At 41.3% G+C, this 15,919-nt stretch overlaps 1 protein-coding gene across 1 annotated transcript in view; it reads left to right on the top strand.

The window, feature by feature from the left end:
• LOC737328 (putative uncharacterized protein CXorf42) overlaps window positions 1-9,781 on the top strand; it is a 180,330-nt gene extending 170,549 nt beyond the window's left edge. Inside the window, exon 2 of the mRNA XM_063804312.1 lies at window positions 8,202-9,781. Within this exon, the coding sequence (XP_063660382.1) occupies window positions 8,202-8,226 (25 nt within the window). The 3' untranslated portion in view covers window positions 8,227-9,781. The remainder of the gene's footprint in view (window positions 1-8,201) is intronic.
• The last annotated feature ends 6,138 nt before the right edge of the window (window positions 9,782-15,919 follow it).

Genomic DNA, 15,919 nt, shown 5'->3' with positions numbered 1-15,919 from the left:
ACAGAATTAAGAATTATGTCATTGGTTAGAAGGGTAGAGCATAACTTACATTAGTATATTTGCAATGACATATTTGCTTTCCTGAGGTAGTGTGAGGAATAAGAAGGCAATAGATATTCATATTTCTGAGTGTACTTTTATAAAGTGAAACACTTTTGAAACTCACTGTTTAAACAATAACAAAAAACAAATATTGTATGTTCTTACTCATAAGTGGGAGCTAAGCTATGAGGATGCAAAGGCATAAGAATGATACATTGGAGTTTGGGGACTCGGAGGAAAGGGTGGGAGTGGGGTGGGGGACAAAAGACTACAAATTGGGTTCGGTGTATACTGCTTGATTGATGGGTGTCCTAAAATCCCACAGATCACCACTAAACAACTTACTCATGTAACCAAATACCACCTGTTCCCCAAATACCTATGGAAATAAAAAAACAACTTAATAAATAAATTCTAAAAATAATAACAAAACTCACAGATCTAAAGAAACTTAAATGAAAACCTGGCCAAAGGTTTTACCATTTTTAGCTTCTGAGTTATGCTTTTGTTTTATTTTAACTGATATTCTTGAAATATTTAATTTTATAAAACTAAACTTTGAAATGTGAATGTCTTTTCCCTTGACATCACTCGCAGTATCAAAAAGAAGTAAATGTATTGCTGTGTATGTTTAGTTATATCTATGATTATATGTATTTCATGTGCAGTTGTACATATGAATTTAGAGTTGTCATTTTCAATTAATTTATAAAATTTTTACAGTTCTATGTTACTCCTAGAATTGGTATGTGACAAACCTCTCAGTGTTCCTTCTACAGATATCCAACTTTAGATACTGATAATAAGAATTAAATTAATAGCTTTCGTCACTTACTGAGTCCCTGCTCTTTACCTGCCAGGCGCAGTGTTAGACATGCATGCATTGCGTCTTTCACTTGTCACAGCAATGGTGTAAGGTAGATGTTATTCCTATCCTCACCTTTCTACCTATCTCCTACTAAGGCAGCACAATGTATCTCAGCTGATTTAAGGAGTTAAATTTAGGTAACATCAAATCAAGTGGAAGTATAGAACTTAAAAATCATCAGTGCAATTATTTGATAAAGCATAATGTCAACTCTGGAAGAAGGATAACTTTTAAAGTTATGAAGCAATAAAAAAATCAGAAAGAAAAATATGGACCACAAAACTAAGAAAAAGAGGAAAACAACAGAATGGGGAAAGATTTGTAGTGAAAAACATAAGCATTAGTTATTTTAAATGTATTTTTTAAGTTATTAAACGTTGGAAGAATACCACCAAATGTCCAAACGTTCAGTGAAGAATAAAACAAATCACAGAACAAAAAGCACATAGAAGAGCCTTAAAAAAGGTGTTAACTTCACTATGCAACAAGGAACTATAAATATATTTTTAAATTAAATTTATATTTTATTTTATTATATTTTTGAGACAGAATCTCACTCTGTCACCCAGGCTGGAGTGAAGTGGTGTGATCTTGGCTTGCTGCAACCTCTGTCTCCTGGGTTCAAGCAATTCTTGTGCCTCAGCCTCCAGAGGAGCTGGGACTACAGGCACCTACCACCACGCCCAGCTAATTTTTGTATTTTTAGTAGAGATGGGGTTTCACCATGTTGGTCAGGCTGGTCTCAAACTCTTGGCCTCAGGTGATCTGCCCGCCTCAGCCTCCTAAAGTGCTGGGATTACAGGCCTGAGCCACCAAGCCTGGCCTAGTTAGTATAAATATAACAGTGTCATTTCATACCTAATTAATAAATAAAGACAAGCTGAAAATGATAAAATACAACGTTCCTGTGGCTGTGGGGAAAAACATGTATTGCAAATGGCAATGATAATAACAATAACCAATATTGTGCCCACTTTCCTCTTGTGCCCACATCTCTGTGCAGAGGAACTACTGTTTACCCCATTTTGTAGATCAGATGACTGTGACTCAGAAGGGAGGGTTAAGTGGTCCCCCATCACACAGTTAGTATGGTGTTTTAGTCCATTTTTGTGTTACTGTAAAGGAACACCTGAGGCTGGGTAATTTATAAAGAAAAGAGGTTTATTTGGTTCATGGTTCTGTAGGCTGTACAAGAAGGATGACACCAGCATCTGCTTCTGGTGAGGGCTTCAGGAAGCTTCCACTCATGGAGGAAGGGGAGCAAGTGTATGTCAATCACATGGTGACAGGAAGGAACAAAAGATAGGGGAGGAGGTTTCAGGCTTTTTTAACAAGCAGAGCTCAGGGGAAATAATAGAGTGTGAACTCACTCATTATACCAGGTCAGCACCATGCCATTCATGAGGGACTCAACCCCATGATCCAAACATTTCCTGCCAAGTCTCACCTCCAACACTGGGGATTAAATTTTGACATGAGATTTGCAGGGGACAAATATCCAAACTAGCCTAATAGAGCTTTGTTGAAGTTAAAAACGCTATGTTCCTTTTTTTTATTTTACATAAAACCATTTGGAACCATTTTTTTTTTTTTTAAATAGAGATGATGTCTCACTATGTTGCCCAGGATGTTCTCAAATTCCTGGCCTGAAGTGATCCTCCTACCTCACCTCCCAAATCTCTGAGATTACAGGTGTAAGCCACGGTGCCTTGCTGATTATTTTTTAGAGGCAGAGTCTTGCTCTGTGGCCCAGGCTGGAGCACAGTGGCACAACTCTAGCTCACTACAGCCTCAAACTCCTTGGCTCAAGGGATCCTCCTGCCTCAGCCTCCTGAGTAGCTAGGACTACAGGCGCGTGTCACCACACCTAGCCTAAAAACCATGTTTTTAACCAAAACTGGATACTGCTTCTCATGGCAATATGCAAGAAAAAAAGAAAAGGTTCAAACTCTTTCACTTATGTATTTCAGTTCTGGCATGTTAGCCCAAAAATGCTAATTTAGGCTGAGTGTGGTGGCTCATGCCTGAAATCCCAGCAATTTGGGAAGCTGAGGCAGGAGGATTGCTTGAGTCCAGGAGTTCAAGACCAGCCTGGGCAATATGGCAAAACCCTGGCTCTACAAAAAATTTGCAAAATTAGCTGGGCATGGTGGTACGTGCCTATAGCCCAAGCTACACAGCAGGCTGAGGTGGGAGGATCACTTGAGCCCAGGAGGTCGAGGCTGCAGTGAGCCATGATTGAGCCACTGCACTCTAGCCTGGGTGACAGAGTGAAACACTGCCTCAAAAACAAAACAAGGCCAGGCATGGTAGCTCACACCTGTAATCTCAGCATTTTGGGAGGCCGAGATGGGCAGATCACTTGAGGTCAGAAGTTCGAGACCAGCCTGGCCAACATGGTGAAACCCCATCTCTACTAAAAAATACAAAAAAAATAGCCAGGCATGGTGGCACACGCCTGTAAACCCAGCTACTTTGGAGGCCAAGACAGGAGAATTGCTTGAACCAGGGAGGCAGTGGCTGCAGTGAGCCTAGATTGTGCCACTGCACTCCAGCCTGGGTGACAGGGTGACTCCGTCTCAAACAACCAGAAAACAAAAAAGGAAACAAAAGAAAGTTTAAAAGTAGCCGTATGTACAAAGATGTGCATTCATTCAATTGATATCTGTTGATCACTCATTATGTGTCAGGAAACAACCTTAAGCAAATTACAAGATACGAATGCAGACATTAAAATGAAAACTATGAAGAAAATGATAAAATGTTGAAAAGCATTTCTGAAATAGTGTTAAATGGAAAAACTGGACCACACTATTGGATACTGAAAGTAATCGTTCACTGAGTTAGGTCCAAGAGCTGAATTGAGTCAGAGAAGTTATGTGATTTGGGGAAATTTCTAGTAAGAAACTTTTCAATGGAAATCTTAATTGCCCGACTTTTGTGGCACCAGAATGTATACTTTCGCATAAAAGCCAATTTTGCAATTGTGGTTCATTTGCCAGACTCCTGATTGGTGGGACTTTAGGTCCTCAGAGAACAACCCCACCTCTCCTATTCCCAACTCTCCCACCTCCAAATGGCGCACGATGTTCTTGCCATTTCCGGAGAGCAGCCTGTGTTTCTTGAATGGGAAGTGAGGGGAGGCCAGAGCACACCAGTGACAGGGGAGGGAGGCAGGGAAATGCTGGGAGGAGAAGGCGGGGTCCCTAGCAAGGGCTCCACCCCGGTCCTGTGCCCATGGACCAAAGTGAGGACAGGCATTTCTGTTTTCATGCCCAAATGTTGCATTTCCCAAGACCACCCTGGCCCACCACGCCCCCATCCTGTGCCTATAAAAACCCCGAGACCATATTGGGCAGAGACACAAGTGGCCATGGGCAGACAGAAGTGGCTGGCCCTCGAGAGGAACACACTGGTGGAAGAGCACACCGGCAGACACCAGCAGACACCAGCAGATGCCAGCAGGCTGACCAGCTGAACAACACTGAGTTTGGCTGTGGTGGTCAGAGGAGAGCCTGGCCGCTGGGTGGCCTGACTCCAGGGGAAAATCACCTTCCCACTCCATCCCCCTTCTGGCCTCTCCATCCACCTCGCTGAGAGCTACCACCACTCAATAAAAAACCTTGCACCCATCCTCCAAGCCCACATGTGATCTGATTTTTCTGGTACACCAAGGCAAGAACCTGCGATACAGAAAGCCCTCTGCCCTTGCGATAAGGCAGGGGGTCTAATTGAGTTGATAAACACAAGCTGCCTACGGATGGCTAAACTGAAAGAGCACACGGTAACACATGCCTACCCTAGACACTGCAGTGGGATTGGAGTCACATGTCACTATACTGATCTCTTCTTTGCAATAATTAAGTTGTTTTTCTGTTACAGCTTGTTTGTTTTTTTTTTCTTTTCTTTTTTTTTTTTTTGAGATGGAGTCTCACTCTGTCACCCAGGCTGGAGTGTAGTGGTGTGATCTTGGCTCACTGCAACCTCTACCTCCCGGGTTCTAGTGATTCTCGTGCCTCAGACTCCCCAGTAGCTGGGATTACAGGCATATATTTAGTGGAGACAGGGTTTCACCATGTTGGCCAGGCTAGTCTCCAACTCCTGATCTCAGGTGATCTGCACACCTCACCCTCCCAAAGTGCTGGGATTACAGGTGTGAGCTACTGCACTTGGCCTATGTTATAGCTTCAGGGACATCCAGCTTCCATTCATTACCGGTCTTCCCAATCTGTGACCCTGCAGCATGGACTGGCACATGACTGCCACTTAGAGCACCCATGCAGGACTCCGGCAGGGAGCCAATAGGGAGTAGGGGTTGTGCAGGAATGTATTATGGTCTGTGTTCATTCGACTGTACATGAAGGCCCTTCCCAATTATATCAATAACTTTTTAAGAGATTTCAACACTAAAAAAAGCTTTTAATCACTAATGTGTTTTTGGAAGGACCTGAATTATGTACTTTTAAAATTAATTTTTCTCGTGAATAAACTAGTTATTATTTTTAGCTAATACAGATTTGTACGGATTTGATACCCAACTGAGGAATTGGCTTTGTGGGTCCCACTAACAACTGGCTTGACAAGCTTTATGACGATGAATTGTTCCTATTTTTATAGGAAGGAGTTTGATATTAGGCCACTGTGCATATGGAAAATTTCCCAAACTCCTGGATTAGTCAATTGGAATTTTAAATTGGAAAATGCTCTCATAAATAGACGATTGTTTCTTGTTTTATCTCACTGGGAACAACTTGACAGTTGTGTCTTCTAACAGGTAGAAACGTGGTTGCAGCTTGTGGGGGTGGGGGTATTCTGATGACCAAAAAGCACAGGGTGAAATGGAATGATGTGACCATTCCAGGGTGCTTTCTAGCTAAAGATCCTGTGTGTGTGCATGCATGCCTACATGCACGTGTGTCTGCAAAAGAGAGAAGGAACAGCCAAAAATATAAGCTCATGGTTTGGAAGGAGAATTCAAGTGCTCTGCTGACCACCAAGTTCCTAGGGAAACAGGTTGTGAGAGGGATTGAGAACAAGGAAGCCTCAGAATTTGGTCAACAACCCAGATCTCTCAGCACAGCCAATGGCTCACTGTGCCAGATTTTAAATGCAATTGAACTGTCAATTCACATCCATGCATGAAAGACAAGAAGCATTATTATTCCTGTATTATCATACAGGAAGCATTATTAAATATAAAATGGTGTTTGGCTTTCTTTGGTCTAAAACTAATAAAAGTAGGTGCTAAAGGAAATTTTTCAGTAGAAAGGCACCAAGGACTGCTGATGATCCCACATTTAAAACAAAAGGTCAATTTCTTAAAAATTGCATACTTGGTTTATCTTCCACTTTCCTTTCCCTTAAAACTAAAAGTCTTTTAGCACATGTACCACCCCTAGAATTTCTGGTAAACCAGCACTAGCCTGAGGATCATGTTCTCATCAAAGGGTAAAAAGAAGGGAAACTCGAGCCAGCCTAGGAAGGACCCTTCCTTGTGCTGCTAACCACCGAGACTGCTGTTCTTACAGCAGAAAAGGGATGGACTCATCACACCCGAGTCAAAGCACCACCCCCTCCAGAGTCATGGGCCATAGTCCCAGGGGAAAACCCTACCAAACTCAAGCTAAGAAAAATTTAATTCTTTCATCTATTCTATTACTTTCTTCTTTCCTCGCTCTATTGCTGACCATGTAGTTATTAACATAACCAAGTCAATTTTGCCTCAAACTATTGCATTTAATGCTTGCTTTGTTATACCCTGCAGGGACTTGCTAAGCCAAAAACAGCTCTCTACTTCAAAAAAGTACCTCTGTCCCTCCTGACTCTCCTCAGACTGGGCATTAGTAAATTAGGACCATCTAATCCAGGGAGATTTCAATAAAGACCCCAGTGTCAACCAGGAGTCTTGCCCCCCGATGTGGAGCTTTTATGCCGTAGTTGGTCCAAAGTTCTGTGGACCACTAAAAAGCAAGAATGAACTACCCCAACCAGTTTTTGTAATTTCCTAAAACCATACATTCATTTTACTAAAGAATCATAGAAGTTAAAGACTTAAAACAAACTTTGGCAATTAAGGCAGTATACCAAGATGCAAATGCCTGGTTGGAATGGATCAAATATTCTTTCCGCACGTTAAAAGCAATTGTTATGCTTGTGCACATGGCAGGCCAGAGGCCCAGATTGTCCCCTTTTCACTAAGGTAGTCATCCAGTTGACCAGGTGTGGGCTGCATGATAGCTCTTTTTCAGGATTCTACAGCCTGGAGTAATAAGTCGTGCCAAGCTCTCTCCGCTATGTCCTGAAGTCTGGCACCCTGTGAGTCAGCCCCTGAGGGCCATCCAGCTTCCATCTCCCAACACTAAGTTCACTTCATGTCTCTCACAACAGGGAGAAAACTTAGCATTCCTTGGAGACCTGAAGGGATGCAGTGAGCTTAAGAATTTTCAAGAGCTTATCAATCAGTCAGCCCTTGTTCATCCCTGAGCGGATGTGTGTGGTATTGTGGTGGACCTTTACTGGGCACTCTGCCAAATAACTGGAGTGGCATTTGTGCTTTAGTGCAATTGGCTATCCCTTTCACCCTGGCATTTCATCAACCAGAGGGAGGAAAAATAAGACATCATAAAGTGAGAGAAGCCTCTTATGGGTCTTTCGACTCTCATGTCTATTTAGATGCAATTGGAGTCCCACGGGAAATACCAGATCAATTTAAAGCCCAAAATCAAATAGCTGCAGGATTTAAGTCAATATTTTCGTAGGTGACAGTTAATAAAAATGTAAAGTAAATAAACTACACCTATTACAACCAACAGCAACGAGCTTTTCATGAGTTAAAAGAAAAACCTCATGTTGGCTGCAGCCCTGAGGCTACCTGACCTGACCAAACCTTTTACACTGAATGGCAGTTAGAGATTTAACCCAGACTGTGGGGCCCTGGCTGAGGCCGGTGGCCTACCTCTCTAAATAACTAGATGGGGTTTCTAAGGGTTGGCCCCCATGTTTGAGGGCCTTGGCAGGAACAGCCCTACTAGCACAAGAAGTGGATAAGCTAACTCTTGGGCAAAACCTAAACATAAAGGCCCCCCATGCTGTGGTGACTTTAATAAATACCAAAGGACGTCATTAGCTAACAAATACTAGACTAACTAGATACCAAAGCTTGCTCTGTGAAAAATCCCCACATAACCATTGAAGTTTGCAACACCCTAAACCCCGCCACCTTGCTCCTGGTATCAGAGAGCCCAGTTAAACATAACTGTGTAGAGGTGTTTGACTCAGTTTATTCTAGCAGGCCCAACCTCCAAGACCATCCTTAAACATCAGTAGACTGGGAGCTGTACGTGTACGGGAGCAGCTTCGCCAACCCCTGCAAAGTGACTCTGAAGAAGATGACAAGCCCTGCCCCAGTCACACCTGGAAGCTGACTGGTCCTTGCATGGTCAAAGCATGAGGAAACTCATCGCAGGACTCATTTCCCTTAAAATTTGGACTTGTACAGTAAGGACTTCAACTGACCTTCCTCAGACTGAGGACTGTTCCCAGTATATACATCAAGTCACTGAGGTAGGACAAAAGATTGCTACAGTCCTATTATTTTATGGTTATTATAAGTGTACTGGGACTCTAAAAGGAACTTGTTTGTATAATGCTATTCTATACAAGGTATGTAGACCAGGAAGTGACCAGCCTGATGTGTGCTATAACCCATCCTTTTTCCTACTGCCCATAAAAACAGGCGAACTTCTAGGCTTCCCAGTCTATGCTTCCCAAGAAAAGAGAAGCATAGCTATAGGCGACTGGAAAGATGACAAGCGGCCCCCTGAAAGAATCATACAGTACTATGGGCCTACCACTTAGGCACAAGACGGCTCATGGGGATACCCAACCCCCATTTATACTATCAACCGAATCATACGGTTACAAGCTGTCTGAGAAGTAATCACTAATAAAACTGGCAGAGCTTTAACTGTTTTAGCCCAGCAAAAACCCAGATGAGAAATGCTATCTATCAAAATAGACTAGCCCTAGACTACTTGCTAGCAGCTGAAGGAGGAGTCTGTGGAAAATTTTACCTAACCAATTGCTGTTTGCACATAAATGATCAAGGGCAAGTAGTTGAAGACAAAAAGATATGACAAAACTGGCACATGTGCCCATGCAAGTATGGCATGGACTTAATCCTGGAGCCATGTTTGGAAAATGGTTTCTAGGGCTAAGAGCATTTAAAACTCTTATAATAAAAATTATAATAGTAATAAGAACCTGCTTACTACTCCCTTGTTTGCTACCTGTACTCCTACAAGTAATAAAAAGCTTCACCGCTACCTTAGTTCACCAAAATGCTTCAGCACAGTTGTACTATATAAATCACTATTGATCTGTCTTGCAAGAAGACATGGGTAGTGAGGATGAAAGTGAGAACTCCCACTAATGAGTGAGGTTCTCAAAGGGGGGAATAAGGGAGGAGACCACCCCTCATATTGTCATATGCCCAATTTCTGCCTCAAAGAAAAAGTAGGAGTTAAAAGACAGAAGTGAAATCAGTAGTCAGACAGCCCAGCATTGCATTCCAGGCCTGGTAGTTAAAGATCGACCCCTGACCTAATTGGTTATGTTGTCTATAGATTCCAGACATTGTATGGAAAAACATTGTGAAAATCCCTGTCCTGTTCTGTTCTGTTCTGATTACTGGTGCATGCAGCCCCCAGTCACGTACCCCCTGCTTGCTCAATCGAACACGACCCTCTCATGTGGACCCCCTTAGAGTTGTAAGCCCTTAAAAGGGACAGGAATTGCTCACTCAGGGAGTTCGGTTTTTGAGACATGAGTCTGCCGACACTGCTGGCCAAATAAAGCTCCTTCCGTCTTTAACCTGGTGCCTGAGGAGTTTTGTCTGTGGATCGTCCTGCTACATTTCATGTCATTAGGACCTTCTGAGACTGTGTCATGGGTGCATCCTTAACTTTGGTAAAATAAACTTTCTAAATTGATTGGAACCTGTCTCAGATACTTTTGGTTCACAAGTTGGTAACCAGGAATGGCTTCTGAGTGGAGGTTCCCCTAACCCTTGACAAATCTCCTATTGGTGCTTGGTACCAGTTTGAGCTATCTTTATTGTTCAAACCAATAGGACAATTTGTGAAGTCCTGGGAGCTCCCCCTTCAGAGAATCCATGATCTCCTCAAATTTGGCTGAGATCTAAGGTTTATTTTGTTGTACAACTCCTTTTCTGGAGTTTTACACAAGGAAGGTGAATTGTCCTGCTTCATGTTGATGGAGAGCAGGCAACTCCTTTCTGGAGTGTGAGCTCACTTCCAACAGGGAAGGTGAGTTGAAGTTGTTTCCTGCTTCTAGGATGGTAGAGAGCCATCTTCAGACTGGGCTCCATTCCTAGGTAAGTAACTGAATTGGGATTTTGTCTTGGAAATTCTCCTTAATGACTAAAGTTAAAATTAACAACCAGCTGCTCTTAATTTCTACTTACCTTTAGAGTGCTCAGTAATTGTATAAGTTGTGCAATTTTTTGTTTGTTTTGCTTAACTATTTTTGTTTGTTTCTATTTTTGTTCTTCTTTTGGTCTTTTTTCCATTGGATTTGATAAACTCTATCAGACTTAGTCAAATCTGAAGGAAATTTCCAAATTATGGGGAACAATGCCACTGAATTAGCTAAATTCCCACAGCTGGGGAAAAAAAGGAAAAAGAAAAAATGACCAGCAAAGGGGAAAAAGAGGAAAGATTTTAACTACTGAGGGGTTTTACTTACATAACAAGGCCACTTTTTGCTAGCCAAGCCAAACTGAAAGAGCAACAGCTGTTGTCCCATGGTGCAGTTCAGTAGCTATGGTTCTGCCCTTTTTTCCCACCACAACACCCTGGGTTTGGTTCCTAAATCAAGTCCTTTCAGGTTTCATATTTATGTTACTGTTGAAGTATGAGCAATTTGTCTCAGCTAAAATATGGCAATGAGATTTAAAAGGATTTTTTTTTGAGATGGAGTCTTGCTCTGTTGCCCAGGCTGGAGTACAGTGGCACATTCTCGGCTCACTGCAACCTGCCTGCTGGGTTCATGCAATTCTCCTGCCTTAGCATCCTGAGTAGCTGGGATTACAGGCATGTGCCACCACACCAGGCTAATTTTTGTATTTTTAGTAGAGACAGGGTTTCATCATGTTGGCCAGGCTGGTCTCAAACTCCTGACCTCAAGTGACCCACCCACCTTGGCCTCCCAGTGCTGGGATTACAGGTGTGAGGCACCACACCCGGCTTAAAAGGATTTTTTTTTTTAGAAGAGCTCAATGGCTATGAATCTGCTTAATTAAAAAGCTAATATTGAAGATTTTGGGTGTGTGTGTGTGTGTGTGTCCACTTAAAAGGCCTTTATTTTTTTTTTCCTAGAACTTCATTTTTTTGGTAGAAAAAGTTTTGTTTTTCTCAGTTGACTGAATTCTGTTTTCTCCATTTTTCTTCCTGTCTGTCCTTCCTTTTGCCCCGCTCTGCTGCATGAGGGACCTAAAATGGTTTTTAACAGCCTGAGATTCCTTAAAGAAAACAGAGAAGGTGCCAGACTCCATTTTGGGGAGAAACCTCTGTTTTTCCGTATGGAACCTTAAGAGTATAAACAGACAAGTTCTTCTCAGATCTTAAATAGCTTGCTTTTGTATTGTTACCTGATTTTGTTTTGACTAAAGTAGTTATTACAACAGTGGCTATTCTTGGGTGTTTAAAATCAGAAAGAGTATAGTTTAGACACTAAGAGAAATGTCTTCACAAAGAAAGTGTGTTATAAAAGCATCACATGTTCTAGGCTCATGAAAATTTCTCTTTTGGAGATTCAGAATTCAGTGTGGGCTCTGCCTCAGACCTCAGAGATCCAGTTAAATAGTAAGAGACTAAATTTAAAACTACCTATATTGATAAAATTGGTCCCCTTATACAATCCTATGATAGATTTTTACAATTTTATGTTTGATTTGGCATCTGTTTTTAATCTCCCTCTAGAATACCAGACTCTTTTTCTCTTTACTTTGGGCAGTATGGCCATTTTCACAATATTGATTCTTCCTATCCATGAGCATGGAATGTTTTTTTCCATTTGTTTGTGTCTTCTCTTATTTCCTTGAGCAGTGGTTTGTAGTTCTCATTGAAGAGGTCCTTCACATCCCTTGTTAGCTGTATTCCTAGGTATTTTGTTGGGAAAACTGGCTAGCCATATGCAGAAAACTGAAACTGCTTCCTTACACTTTATACAAAAATTAACTCAAGATGGATCAAAGACTTAAATGTAAGACCCAAAACCATAAAAACCCTAGAAGAAAACCTAGGAAATACCATTCAGGACATAGGCATGGGCAAAGACTTCATGTCTAAAACACCAAAAGTAATGGCAACAAAAGCCAAAATTGACAAATGGGATCTAATTAAACTAAAGAGCTTCTGCACAGCAAAAGAAACTATCATCAGAGTGAACAGGCAACCTACAGAATGGGAGAAAATTTTTGCAATCTACCCATCTGACAAAGGGCTAATATCCAGAATCTACAAGGAACTTAAATAAATTTACAAGAAAAAAAAAAACAACCCCATCAAAAAGTGGTTGAAGGATATGAGCAGACACTTCTCAAAAGAAGACATTTATGCAGCCAACAAACATATGACAAAAAGCTCATCATCACTTGCCATTAGAGAAATGCAAATCAAAGCCACAATGAGATACCTTCTCATGCCAGTTAGAATGGCGATCATTAAAAAGTCAGGAAACAACAGATGCTGGAGAGGATGTGGAGAAATAGGAATGCTTTTACACTGTTGGTGGGAGTGTAAATTAGTTCAACCATAGTGGAAGACAGTGTGGTGATTCCTTAAGGATCTAGAACCGGAAATACCATTTGACCTAGCAATCCCAATACTGGGTATATACCCAAAGGATTATAAATCATTCTACTATAAAGACACATGCACAGTGTTTATTTCAGCACTACTCACAATAGTAAAGACTTGGAACCAACCCAAATGCCCCTCGATGATAGACTGGATAAAGAAAATGTGGCACATGTACAGTATGGAATACTATGCAGCCATAAAAAAGAATGAGTTCATGTCCTTTGCAGGGACATGGATGAAGCTGGAAACCATCATTCTCAGCAAACTAACACAGGAACAGAAAACCAAACACTGCATGTTCTCACTTATAGATGGGAGTTGAACATTGAGAACACATGGACACAGGGAGGGAACATCACACACCAGGGCTTGTCGGGGGTGGAGAGCTAGGGGAGGGATAGCATTAGGAGAAATACCTAATGTAGATGATGAGTTGATGGGTGCAGCACACCACCATGGCACGTGTGTACCTATGTAACAAACCTGCACGTTCTGCACATGTATCCTAGAACTTAAAGTATAATAAAAATTGGGCAAATGAAATGAACAGACGCTTCTCAAAAGAAGACATTTGTGTGGCCAACGAACATATAAAAAAAGCTCAACATCACTGATCGTTAGAGAAATACAAATCAAAACCACAGTGAGATGCCATCTCACACTGGTCAGAAGAGCAATTATTAAAAAAATCAAGAAACAACAGATGCTGTCAAGGCTGCAGAGAAATAGGAACGCTTTTCCACTGTTGGTGGGAATGTAAATTAGTTTAACCATTGTGAAAGACAATGTGGTGATTCCTCTAAGACCTAGAACCAGAAATAACATTTGACCCAGCAATCCCATTACTGGGTATATACCCAGAGGAGTATAAATCATTTTATCATAAAGATACATGCACATGTATTTCATTGCAGCACTATTCACAATAGCAAAGACATGGAATCAACCCAAATGCCCATCAATGATAGTCTGGATAAAGAAAATGTAGTACATATACACCATGGAGTACTATGCAGCCATAAAAAGGAACATTATCCTGAGCAAACTAATGCAGGAACAGAAAACTAAATACTGCATGTTCTCACTTATAAATGGGAGCTAAATGATGAGAACACATGGACACATGGAGGGGAACACACTTACTAGGGCCTACTGAAGGGTAGGAGGAGGGAGAGGATAATGAAAAATGACTAACGTGTACTAGGCTTAATATCTGGGTGATGAAATAATCTGTACAACAACCCCCCATGACACAAGTTCACCCATGTAACAAACCTGCATTTGTGCCCCTGAACTTAAAATGAGAGTTAACTAAAAAAATAAAAGAAAGAGAAGTGTTCTTTGTGGCATTAATTTTAAAGGATCTCTCTCTTTGAAAACCTAGACTGCAGGTAAATTATCATGTACTGCAATGTTTTGCTTATCTTTTCTGCCTCATACCACCGTCCTGCCTGAATCCTGCCTTAATTTCTGGCACCTGGAAGTAGAGACATGTTAAAAAAACAGTGTATATGACTCTTGAAGATGCTACCCACTTCTGGAAAATGTATTCACTTTTATTTTGCTTCTTCCAGGAAATCTGAACATGAAAAAAGAATATTCTCTGCTAGTGTGTGTCAGACTGGATGTGAGGATTGACTGAGGATTTCTGCTGAGCACTCTCTGGCCTTCAGTTTCAGCTGCAGCCAGTGCAGAGAAGGTGTCAGGACTGGGTCTGATGGTGTCTTGGAGCTTATTTGTACAGACCCATTAATTCTGAGGCTGCTTAAAGCATTGAGAAATTTCCTGTTTTAGATGGAAAGTGATTAACACTGGGAAATAATTTTTGGTTTGAAAATCATCCTGTGAGAGTGGTGAGGTACATTCTTCTTGGATTTTCCACACTCCCAACAGGGCCTGGGGCTTCTGTGTAGCAATAACAACCCTCTCTCTGTGGAAGCCACACATTATGCATACTACTTTGCTGAAATTTGACAATCACAAATGGAAAAAAGAAGAAGTAAGGAATTAAAATTAGCAGGCACCATGGCATGCTTTTCCAAGGAAACAGAGCCTTCCTTTACACTGGGAACATATGAGCACTATTAAACGGGTCTTTGATTAAGACCCATGAGAGGAAATTGTGGGGTAACTCTGATACCTTATCTATAGTCACTGCAATCACTTTATAGTATGACTGTGGGTCCCACAATTAATCAGTTTTAACATAAAACTCCACTGAAGGAGACTCATATTGCTAAAGGTTACTCAAAAACAAAGGTTAAACTGAGAAGAACTTTATGCTTTAAAAAATGGGCTGGGCCTCTTCATCTTCCTAATTTATTTTTGTTTTTGTTTTCTTTCTATCCTGGAAGTTTTGCACAAAGAAGATCGTGTTGATGAAAAGAGTAAAACTCTGTAAAATATTTGAAAAGATTTATTCTGAGCCAAATATGAGTGACCAATGGCCCATGAAAACTCTCAGGAGATCCTGAGAATGTGTGCCCCAGGTGGTTGGGTTACAGCTTGGTTTTACACATTTTAAGAAGACATAAGACATCAATCAATACATGTAAGATGTACAACATTGGTTCTGTCCAGAAAGGTGGGTAAACTTGAAGTGGGAGCTTCTAGGTCATATGTAGATTCAAAGATTTTCTGACTGGCAATTGGTTGAAAAGTTACATTATTGTCTAAAGACCAAGAATCAATACAAGAGAATGTCTGTGTTAAGATAAGGGGTTGTGGAGACCAAGGTTCCCATTATGCAGAGGAAGCCTCCAGGTAGCTGGCTTCAGAGAGAATAGATTGTAAATGTTTCTTACTTGAGTTGATTCTCTCCTGGATCAAGAAAAAGGCCTGCACAAGAAAGGGGATTCTCTTGAGAATGTACATTTCCCCCCACAAGAGACAGCTTTGCAGGACTATTTCAAAATATGGCAAGGAAACACATAGGGTAAAATACTTTTGATTTCTTTCAAGCCTTGCTATCTGTCATGTGATGCTATACTAGAGTTAGGCTGGAAATTGGTGTCTTATTGCCACAGAGTATGTTAGTCTTAAGTTCTGTTCTAACGTTTAAGACTGGTCAGCTGTACACGAATTCCAAAAGGGAGTAGGGAATAATAAGGCATGTCTGACGCCTGCT

Source organism: Pan troglodytes, chromosome X (assembly GCF_028858775.2).
Source record: "Pan troglodytes isolate AG18354 chromosome X, NHGRI_mPanTro3-v2.0_pri, whole genome shotgun sequence".
NCBI lineage: Eukaryota > Metazoa > Chordata > Mammalia > Primates > Hominidae > Pan > Pan troglodytes.
This window is presented reverse-complemented; position numbering and strand designations above follow the sequence as displayed.